The sequence below is a fragment of the Epinephelus moara genome, chromosome 5 (assembly GCF_006386435.1).
Source record: "Epinephelus moara isolate mb chromosome 5, YSFRI_EMoa_1.0, whole genome shotgun sequence".
Taxonomy (NCBI): domain Eukaryota; kingdom Metazoa; phylum Chordata; class Actinopteri; order Perciformes; family Serranidae; genus Epinephelus; species Epinephelus moara.
In genome coordinates, this window is record NC_065510.1 from 24,587,752 (window position 1) to 24,598,709 (window position 10,958).

General features: G+C 40.0%; 1 protein-coding gene across 1 annotated transcript; it reads right to left on the minus strand.

Moving 5' to 3' along the window:
* Nucleotides 1–904: 904 nt before the first annotated feature.
* LOC126390711 (cytochrome P450 4V2) lies at nucleotides 905–10,117 on the minus strand. Its single transcript, XM_050045131.1, has 11 exons — nucleotides 9,843–10,117; nucleotides 9,614–9,726; nucleotides 9,184–9,269; nucleotides 7,378–7,568; nucleotides 7,194–7,263; nucleotides 6,966–7,092; nucleotides 6,673–6,846; nucleotides 4,808–4,910; nucleotides 3,938–4,072; nucleotides 1,879–2,058; nucleotides 905–1,763 (listed from the first exon to the last, which is right to left on the minus strand). Exons 1-11 carry the CDS (start codon nucleotides 10,033–10,035, stop codon nucleotides 1,585–1,587), a joined length of 1,551 nt encoding a protein of 516 aa, XP_049901088.1. The 5' UTR covers nucleotides 10,036–10,117; the 3' UTR covers nucleotides 905–1,584.
* Between the last annotated feature and the right edge of the window lie 841 nt (nucleotides 10,118–10,958).

The window sequence follows — 10,958 nt, forward strand, 5'->3', positions numbered from 1 at the left end:
TACTGGTCATCCATAGTGATCCAAGTGTGCTGCAGCCGCAACATAAAAAGTTGTTTCGAAAAACGTCATATGAACTCTGTTTTTAGCCTCACTGTAGCCTGTAGCTCTGACTGTTTCTCTGTGCTCCGCGTTCACGTGTGCGCGCTCGGGGTGATCGGTGATCTCTGAAGAGCAGCAGTCTCGTCAGTACTGATGTCCAGATTCTCAAGTGCAGGCATCACCAATTCCCAGTCTGAGCAGCAAAGACTTTCCTCATCCGTTGGCATTGCTTTGCATTTGAAACAACTACACCACCAGGTTTCCAGTGCTGGACTCCGGTATTCAGCGGCTGGCTGAGGCTCATGAGCTGCGGCGGCTGCTTCGTCCAGTAGCCTGAGTTCCGTCCATATACTCGGGCTCAAACAAATACAGCTCAACAAAGAAATGCTGTTCCTCCTCAATTTCAAAGTCTTCAGACATGTTGGGCTGTCCTTTGCTATCCCTTTAATACAGCTTCCAAATTAAATTGGAAAGACAAAGACGGAAATTTAATATTGTGAAATATGTTTACATAAATGAAAGAATTTGTTTCTTCACTCACACGGACTGTCCTCCCCAGTCAGACTTACATACAATAGAATAAGTAAGTAAACAGATGATACCCCAAACATACGGTCATAAACTTTAGGAGATCTAGTGAGGGGTCATACAACGGAAAAACTGCTGCAAATGAAAGACTTATCTTTGTTATGTGTTTGTAAATGTAATAGATATCTAAAAGAGATTGTTATTAATCCTTGTTCTGCACCTCTGAGTTAGAGGGTTCAGGCATTTCTTTACCAGCTAATAGCTAGAATATGTATCGTCTCATATTTATCCATTTATCACACACTCTTTTGAAAAATGTGATCAAAAACAGAACATGTTTAGCATTTTAAGTATGCTTTTATTTCCTCTGGAATTAGAAGTGACTATTAAGAGACAACAACAGCAACAAAAATCTTACTAAAAGGGTCATAAAATAGTTTTGTGTGGGAATGTGTCCATGTAGAGTGTTATGTTCTCTTAAAAAATGTGTTGTCTTGAAAAGCATGCGACCTAGAAAGTGGATGGCAGTGACTGATTCCAGTGCAGTAGCACCATTCATCTCAATTTCACCCAGTTAATAATTAATAACATGTCGTGTGTATTCTGTTTTATAAAGCTTTTCATGTAATTCCCACATACTATCATAGCTTAGCTTTTTATAGCATTTTAATATGTCAAATGACATCACATTTATACAGTTATTTTGCATGGTAAATGTTCTTGGGTCACAACAATGGTGCAGAGTTGTTGATATAGAGAGTCTATTACATCATCATGCAGCTATTCTCCCCCCCCAAAAAACATGTATTTTTATAAGTCTTAGTTTTTTTGTAATTATGATGACTATAAGGATGAGATCATTCTTGAACCTTAACACCAAGGTCACTACTCTCCCAGACCTCTCACACAGTATTTAAAACCATTACAGTGTCCACCACCATTAGAATTTGGAAGGATAAGCAGTAAATAAAGACCACAAAGGAATGTGAATTTAACTTTGATAAACTGGACCAGGTGCTAGTTTGATAAAGTCTGGGGTTTCCTTTTTTCCAGTTTGATCCAGATGCCCTTCTCTGGTCGCAGGATCAGCTCTCCCACTGGCCGCAGCTCTTCACGTTTCTGACAAGCTTCAATGTTAAACTTGCGCAGAATGGACGCTAAGACCACCTTTTCTTCCATGAGTGCAAAGCGTTGACCTGAGGAGGACAACAGTTAAACACACAGCAGTCACTCTGGAGAAAGCTTCTCTGAGGAAAGTATGCATGACAGACAGGTCTGGTAAACTGCACGTCAACCCCGTCCTGTTCTTACCGATACAGTTGCGGAGTCCGGCGGAGAAGGGGAGGTAGGCATATGGAGGCCTTCCCACTGAATTCTCAGGCAGGAAGCGTTCAGGCCTGAACTCCTCAGGGTCAGGGAAGTATCGTGTGTCACGGTGGAGAGCGTAGGTAATGATGACGGCAGTGGCATCTTTGGGCACCTTGAAACCATCTACAGGTACAAAACAATCTTACTGTAGGAAAAACTTTCAAAGTATGTTTTGTTTCACATAAGATCATTATGAATTTTACTGCCTCAGCTTAAGCCAATAGGAATCATGGCAGAGAGATGAGAGCTGTACCAAGGAAAGCAGGGGTCAGTACAAAGATAAGGTGTTAAAATTTGGGTTTTATTGTTGTAGTTTGAACATCATTCCTAGACTTTGAAAAGACTGTCTGATGCCCTCTCACATCTAAGGTCAATGTGAGTTTTTTGTCACAGACCATAAGATTTTCTTAATCTTTCAGGTTCACTATTTGCAAGACTACCAATAGATTCCTTTTGAGATTATTTCCCATCCTGCTGCTGGTGGAAAATGGATGCAAGGGAGTCAGCTGATAGATCACTGATTCCTTTCTGTGCAACCAATTGGAGAATCTCATTCAGGGAGCCCTATTTAAACTGCTCTGGCCTGCCTACTGTTGCTGCTTCCTCTGCAAGCCACTTTGCAACCCGCCTCCACCCCAGCTCCTCCTTTTCATGCTGTGTCTGACTTATCACTGTCATTTCTATTTCTCATTGACGCTGCTCTGTTCTGTTCCTAGGGGAGGTCTTTGCTGCTGCTCTCCGTGCATGGAAGGGCAGAGAGTTTTGCTCTCTCTGCCTTAAGGCTTTCCAGTTAGGCGCGTGGAAGGGCAGAGAGGTGTGCTCTCTCTGCCTTAGGCTTTGCTTTGAAGACGCTTTCTGCGTAGGCCAAGGAATGACAGAGAGGCCCCAGAACAGAGCCATGCTGCCAAATGAAAATAAAGTTTTCTTTGACTCAGGTATTCCTGACTGAACTGTATTTAAACATTTGAACAAACTTTACATTTCGGATTTTGTCACCTCATCTCGCTTTCAGCTTCTGTGCTATTTTAGTGAAATTAAACAACTCTTGTTCACTCCACAACTCCACCAGTTTCTCCTTCTTTTCCAGTACAAGAGAACCGAGACTTATTATGTCCTCTCCATGTTTACTGTCTTGGTTTGAGGCTATTCTCACACACTGTTTGCACATTTTCCAACAGAAAGTAATGCACGAAAATTTGTACATATCCCATGTAACGATGATTTGGTAATTTGTGCATTACCCATCTATTTCTGAAGTCTGTGATCACATGATCAATGAGCTTATGGGAGTAAAGAAGGCAGAGGCAGGCTGGGGTGGTGGATCGGTCACAAAACACAGGACTTTCCCTGGGAGACTGGAGTTCAGAGCCATGTGCACTTTGAGTCATTTTAGTTTGTTTTCCTAAACCTAACCGCAGTAACTTTACTTGCCTAAATCTAACACCCATAACTTTAAATTTATTACATAACTTTACTCTTAGGACTTAACGTCATTCATGGGTACCAATTCGTAGGATATCGTATGAACCATTGTATGGCGATCTGCTGACCTTGTTTTGGAAAGAGCAAGTGCATCTATTGGTTGTTGGCAATGTTCATGTCATTGAACTATCTGCATGGGCCAAGACTGAAAACCTAGATAATATTAAACATGTTTAATTTTATTAGAATGTCAAGACAAGAAAAGGGACTGGCTTGAGACGGCTTGAACTGAGTTTTATGACCGCTTACTGTTTACACATAAACTGACTATTTGCCACATGTTGCAATCCATAGGGGCCTTGTGTTATAAATTTGATGAAACCATAAAAACTGTGGAAAAGACAGCTGCAATAACAACACACAATAAATGTTATGTGACAAAGGAACATATTTTTCAAATGAAAATGACAGAGGAAGCCTGGCCTCCCCTGGCTTCTCATAAAAAATACCACTGCCTTGGGGGATTTGCACTCAGCAAATGAATGTTTCATTCTTGTGTCATCACTCATGTGTAACTCACTGATATGGCAGTCTTCACCGATGTTGCGGGCAAAGAAAGGCACAGAGGGATACAGTCGCAGGGACTCCTTGATCACGCACTCGAGGTATTTGAGCTTCTTCAGGTCGTCTGTGTTAACAGGCCGGTCAGATTCACCTTTGCACATTAAACAGGAAACACTGATAAAGTCCTTGGCGCTAAATGCAGATAGAACAGAGTGTGAACTACTTCTTAGGTCAGACAGTTGTTATTGAAATTGTGCTGCAGTTTCCTGCCGTTGCACTTGCTCCTACTTTCATGTACTTGATGTATTATACTTATCTCTCCTTTTACAGCAGATAAGAGTTTTCTAGCATTGTATTGTTTAGGTGACACACCCCATGACTGTGCTGTGTTTATCTCTTTGAGAGAAAGAGTCAAGAGTCTTTACTGCAGTGGATTCTGTTGGCGTTGTTAGAAAACAGAAATCCTACCTAAATTAACAATGAAATAAACTGAATAAATTGATTATAAAACTGCAAGGTAATGTCAACTAAACAATAAATCTAAATTGAAAAAGAAAGATTGAATGTCACAAAATGAATGGAGGACAACTTTAGATGGCGCACACCTAGCATGTGTTATTACAACAAGGCTATCTAACTCACGTCATGGAAAACATGCATGGAGGCCATGGTGAATCCATGCAGCAGTGGATATAATTTGATTATTCTTTATGTATTTTGGCAAGGATTTTCACAGCTATTATTTCTGTGCAGGCTCCCCTCGACTTGTAAAGAGCAAATGAATCTGAGCATAGATGAGTCAAAAGGCCTTTCGGGTAGGAAAACAAATGATGTCAGGAAAGCGAGAAGGCGTGCGGTGACGGGGGAGAGGGCATGTTACTGTTACCAAACACCTCCTGAAGCTCTTGTTGAACTTTGCGGTGCACCTCAGGGTGGGAGCCCAGCAGATGTATGGCCCAGTTCATAGAGGCTGCTGTAGTATCATGTCCCTGTATAATGAGGGCAGTTAAATACTGACAAACAACACATTATTTACAATTTTAGAGCTGTATTAAGTGATTTCTTTTCAGTTCCCTTTTGGCCACTTGGGGACTAAGGGAAAAAGCTACAAACTGAACTTGGAAATATAAAGTTATCATATTTTAAATACGACCCCAATTCCAAAAAAAAGTTGGGATGTTATGTAAAACATCAACAAAAACAGAATGCAATGATTTGCAAATCTTTTTTGACTTATATTCAATAGAACACAGCACAGAGACAAGATGTTCAAACTGATAACTTTCATTGTTTTTTTGTAAAATATACACCTGTTCTGAAGTTGATGCCTGCAACAAGTTTCAAAAAAGTTTAGACAGGGGCAACAATAGACTAAAAAAAAGCTGTGAAATGCTCAAAAAGCACCTGTTTGGAACATTCCACTGGTAAACAGGTTAATTGGTAGTAAATGATAGTATCATAAAAAGGTATGAAAGGGACATCCTCAAAAGGCTCTGTTGTTCACAATCTGTGATGGTGACTATGTGAAAAAATACATGGGCAAACCCTGCAAGAGTTTAAGAACAATGTTTCTCAAAGTCCACTTGCAAGAATTAAGGAACATCACCATCTATAGTCCATAATATCATGAAAAGATTCAGAGAATCTGGAGAAATCTCTGCATGTAAGGAACAAGGCTGAAAACCAATATTGAATTTCTGCACTGCATTAAAAACTGCTATGACTGTATAAAGGATTTTACTACATGGGCTCAGGAACACTTTGGAAAACCATTGCCTGTAAACACAGTTTGTTGCTGCATCTACAAATGCAAGTTAAAGAATCTATCGTGCAAAATGCCACCAACCTCTCTGGGCCCAAGTACATCTGAGATGGACTGACACAAAGTGGGAAAGTTTGCTGTGGTCTGACGAGTCCACATTTCAAAATGTTTTTGGAAGTCATCCAAAAGCCAGCATCTGTGATGGTATGAGGGTGTGATAGAGCCCATGGCGTGGCTAAATTGATTATTTGTGAAAGCTGTGTTAATGCTACAAGATGGAGCAACATATGCTGCCATCCAGATGATGCCTTTTTTAGAGACTTTCCATCTTATCCTGCATGTGGTACAACAGCGTTGCTTTGTATAGTAAAAGAGAGCCGGTACCAGACTGACCTGCCTGCAGTCCAGACCTATCTCACATTGAAAAGGTGTGGGGCATTATGAAGCACAAAGTGCAGCAATGGAGGCCCTGGATTGTTTAACAACTAATGTTGTATATCAAAAAAAATCACTTTCAAAACATAGACAGTTGTGTCCTTAGTTTCCAAATGCTTACTGAGTGTTGTTAAAAGAAAAGGTGGTGTTACACAGTGGTAAACATGCCACTGTCCCAACTTTTCTGGACCGTCTTGCAGGCATCAGATTGAGAATAAGCGTATATTTATAAAAGAATAATAAAGTTTATGAGTTTGAACATTAAATATCTTGTCTTTGGACTGTATTTAACTGAATATAGGTCGAAAGGGATTTGCAAATCATTGCATTATGTTTTTATTTATGTTTTAAACAGTGTCCCAACTTTTTTGGAATAGGGATTGTAGTTAGCAAATGTTTCCCTGTTTACAGTTTACATTGAGCAGACATGAAACAATGTTAGTAGCAACTTTGTGATGGGTTTCTGACCACCTAACAAATGTAAATCGTGAATATGCAGGTAGTGTGAGTAGGAGAAAAATTAATAAAAGTGAGTTATATTTCTAACCACCAACCCTAAACATGAAGGTGTCCACTTCCTCCTGAATGTCCTGATGACTCATCCCGTTGCCGTCTTCATCTGTGGTCTTCAAGAGCATGTCCAGAAATGCTCGTCTTTTCTTTGGGTCCGCGTCAGAGTCACTGTCTGATTCAGTATTAGAAATGTTCTCCGCCCTTTCATGTATCACCTGAGATAAAACGGAGGTCAAGGTTGAGTGTTTATCTCTTTTGTGTGGATTCTGCTTTGTGTAAATGTAAGAAACACTCAACATCCATGGATTTTCGAACCTCTGGCTTCGTCACTCACTTTGTACGTAAAGGAGTGCAGGGTCTTGAGTGTCTTGTCATGTTCTCGGCCCGTACCAAAAAAGTAGTACACAAAGTCAGGCCAAAACCAAGGTGTCCTCTGTCTGTGGCTGATAATGTCACTCATTCTAAAGACAAAGTTAGGAAGAAGACAAAAACATGTCATAACTGATCAGATAATTGTTCACTTATTATTTGGGTGATAGAAAAGAAAATGAGAAGAACTCACTTGTACACGCACTTCACATACTCTGAGTCAGAATTACTCTGGGCATAAATTTTCTTTCCCATTGCAGTTTCTGAAAAGATATCATTTGTTGGACACCTTTCTTACTGTATACAGATAAGTCAGCATCTGTTATGTATGTTAGGCTCATCCATATATGCACACATTCACATTCCCGTACACTTACCACAGATAATGTCCAGGGCACACAGCGTTATATAACTGAAGCAGTTGAACGGACCCTTCCCCGCCTGCCTCTCCAGCTTCTCCACCAGTATCTCTGACTGCTCGTTCATCACTTCCAAGAAGTCTGTCAGGATGGAGAAATGGAAGGTGGGAGTCAGCATCTTCCGCCGCTGACGCCATTTACTCCCAGTGCTGATCAAAAGAATAAGACATCAAAGAGGATTAGAGGGTAAAGGTGTGGTCAGACCAAACGTGAAGTGAATTTTCACCTTGCGTACTTCCTCGAATACGGCAGCTGGAGTGTGTTTTGGAGTCTTTCGCAACCTGTGAATATTTGTCCTTAACACCCAATGGGAGTGCGCCTTAACAATTGTGCTAACTAACCAGGGAAAGCAGCTAATGATAAAATTAGCGCTAACTTGGTTCATAGTAAAGTAAAGTAAACTTTTTTGTTCTTTGTGTGTGGTCTACAGTACTAACATTGAGTAGCAGAGTTTCAGGTGACCACTGACGATAAGACGAGACAGTGACAACAGTTTGTCCTCCATTTCTAATTCTATATAACGTCAGGAAAATCTCAATGCCGATCGGCTTTTGCGACATAGCCTCATTTCAGTTTAAACATTTCAACTCAGCGGACACATGTATTCATGTCTGTTTGTATCTTTGCATTAGGGTAGCCAGATCCAAACAAGCCAAATGTGGGACAAAGAGTATGTTTTGTGGGGCAATGTGGGACATGTTACCAATGCTGAAAGGTAGTCTAAAATGTTGATATTATGTCTGAAATGTGGCATTTGCCCAGGGTAGAATTAAAAAATATCTGTGGAAATTTTGAAAAAACAAACAAACAAACAAAAAACGCTGATTATCATCTTAGTTATTCAGTTATACGTAGTTTCCCATTCTTGTTGTAGCTGCATTTACTTTCCCTTGTAGTAGTTTCAAACTTATTCTGCCTAACTCTGCATAGTTTATGACTTTGTCAAAATTCACCACATTAGGTAGCGTAGCAAAGACATCGAAAGCCACTCTGTGATAACACACTTCCCTGCTTTTTCACAGCCACTGGATAAAAGCCAGATCTTTGAAGGGCATCTGTCCTGTAGTGGTTTGACCTTTGAAAACTGGAGCCAGTGAAATTGTGGGGCATCGTTTCAGTATGTGGGATGTGGGACAAGGGATTGAAATGCTATGCAGCTGGTCACCCTAGTTTGCATTGACTTTGTATGTAAGTAGGGCTAGAAAATAAGGCCGACACAGAAGTGATTAAAAAACTGCAGTTCATTGAATGGCCACTTGAGGCCGACACCAGAAGCCAGTCAATCCCCATAGACCTCCATGTTAAAATGCCCAACTTTACAGCAGATATAAACGTGTTTACAGCCAAGTAAGCAAAAGAAATAGGAAAAAAAAACAGCTTTGGTCTCCATAGCTAATTTCATGACATTTTCATTTTAATGTCATTTAAATTTATAAAAGCTTAAAGTTATGCACAATTAGGGGTGCAGCTGCATTGAGTGACAGACTGTCTGCGAGGCATCAGCACAGTCTTGAGTCAGCTCCACTCTCTCATCTAAATATGCTCACTTCTGGCTCCAAAAATCTAAGATGGTGACAGCCAAACTACTGAACTCTAGGCCTCATAACAGTAGTCCACACACCCATGGATGATGCCACGGTGGCTGTGTCCATTATTATATGTAGTCTAGTTGCCTGAGTTTATGCTTATTCTTGCCGTTTTCATCTTTTTCTGAGAATCACTGACAGACTTTTAATATTGCACATGAGAGCAACAGGTAAATACCTAGTAAGAAGGCCAGTTCCAAGCCAAGGGTGGAGGAAATTGTATGACATGCTTTTCTCCATGTGAACAGCATTGGTCACAATTGTCTAAAAATGACAAGAAATAAAGAAAGAGTTAGAGGAAATAAACAAACAGGAAAGCAGAACTCTGGAATGGTGAGGAGCAACACTTAGTTAGCAGTCACAGTGACAGTAAGTTGTTTCAAATGCATGAAAACCCTTCTATAGTTTGGTGTTATAGCTTATATCTGTACAAACACTTTGTAACAGCTTCACATATCATCATGAATCAAAATGATAATACTTACTCCTATTCATGTTACTGAGAGAACTTGCATCAACGGCATATTTTCAGTATTGGGCATGTTACATTACACAAGTTGCACCGACTGTATGAATACTTGGTGGTGTAAAGTTTTCAGTCGGTGTACCTCAACAGTTTCAGCATGAAACAGAACCACAAATGGGACAGGTCCAACCCAGAGTGTAAACAGCGGTGCATCACGGAACTCACGCGTAAAATCCTCAATCTGATGAAAGAAATCTGAAACAAATGCAAAAAAATCTATGTAAACAGTAATGAAGCATTAAGTAGGTAATCAGAAAATAATTGTCCAACCTATGTGGACTCTTGCAGCAGCGTGTTGATCGCTTTCTTACCTCCTGCATTGGTTTTGAACTGCAGTGCATTTCCAATAAAGGGATACGTCCCTTCTGCCTGTGGGACAGGCTTCAACATAAACCATTTGTGCAGGTAACTGCTGAGCAGCTTGTAGGTGATGTAAGTCAGAGCTGCTATGAAGATGCTGATTCCAAGCAAGGGCGTCGAGTAACCACCGAGTAAAACTGCCATCTTTCTGCTGTGTGTGTGCACAGCTTGTGTGTTTTTAAAGGCAGCAGCAGACTGTCTTCCTGTGACTGAATGGGACTTTTGCCCCTCTATTTTCTGCAGACAACCCACTACTGGGTGAAAGGTGGGAGCACTGTATTTATTGTCAGTTATTGCTCTTGGGCATTGTATAGATTGCTATGAAAGAGAAGATTCACTGGATGTGGGTAAACATGAATTTAAAATGTGAAAAAGAAAACAACAGATTAAGCCAGTAAAAGTTGGCACAACTTATTATGGGATGTTAATTATTAACTTATAAAACTGACTTGGCCTAACCATGGCCTCTGGTAACTGTCAACACTGTGTTATGTATCATCTGACCTAATTGGTTAATAAGTAACAGCCTTATCTTAGTGCCAGACATGCTTTATAAGTAAACATATTCCAATAAAATGAATGTATACTATGAAACATATAACTTAATCTTTACCCTAAATATCTTTACACACACACACACACACACATGTGTGTATATATATATATATATATATATATATATAGTTTATATGTGTGTGAATAATTTATGAGAGTAATTGTTCACTATTTTTAAATTAATGTGTGTGTTTTTCATTCTCACACATGGTAGGTATTGGACAAGCTGCTTCCAGTATTTCCAGTATGTTTTCATTTGACAACTGTTAGGGCCAATAAAAGTGTCTGCTTCCCTCCCTGATAACTCTGTTCCTGACTTTGTGGCGAACCCTTAAAAAACCAAGCCATTTATTGCTATTTTTTGTCCGCCTGGCCTCTCTGTCTATTAATGCATGTATAATCTCAACCCTTTCATGCACAGTCAAGTAATGAACATCTTTTTTTTCAGGACAACCTGGGCAATAATAATATGTATCCTAAAATGATGCCACATGAATGGATCAATAGTTATA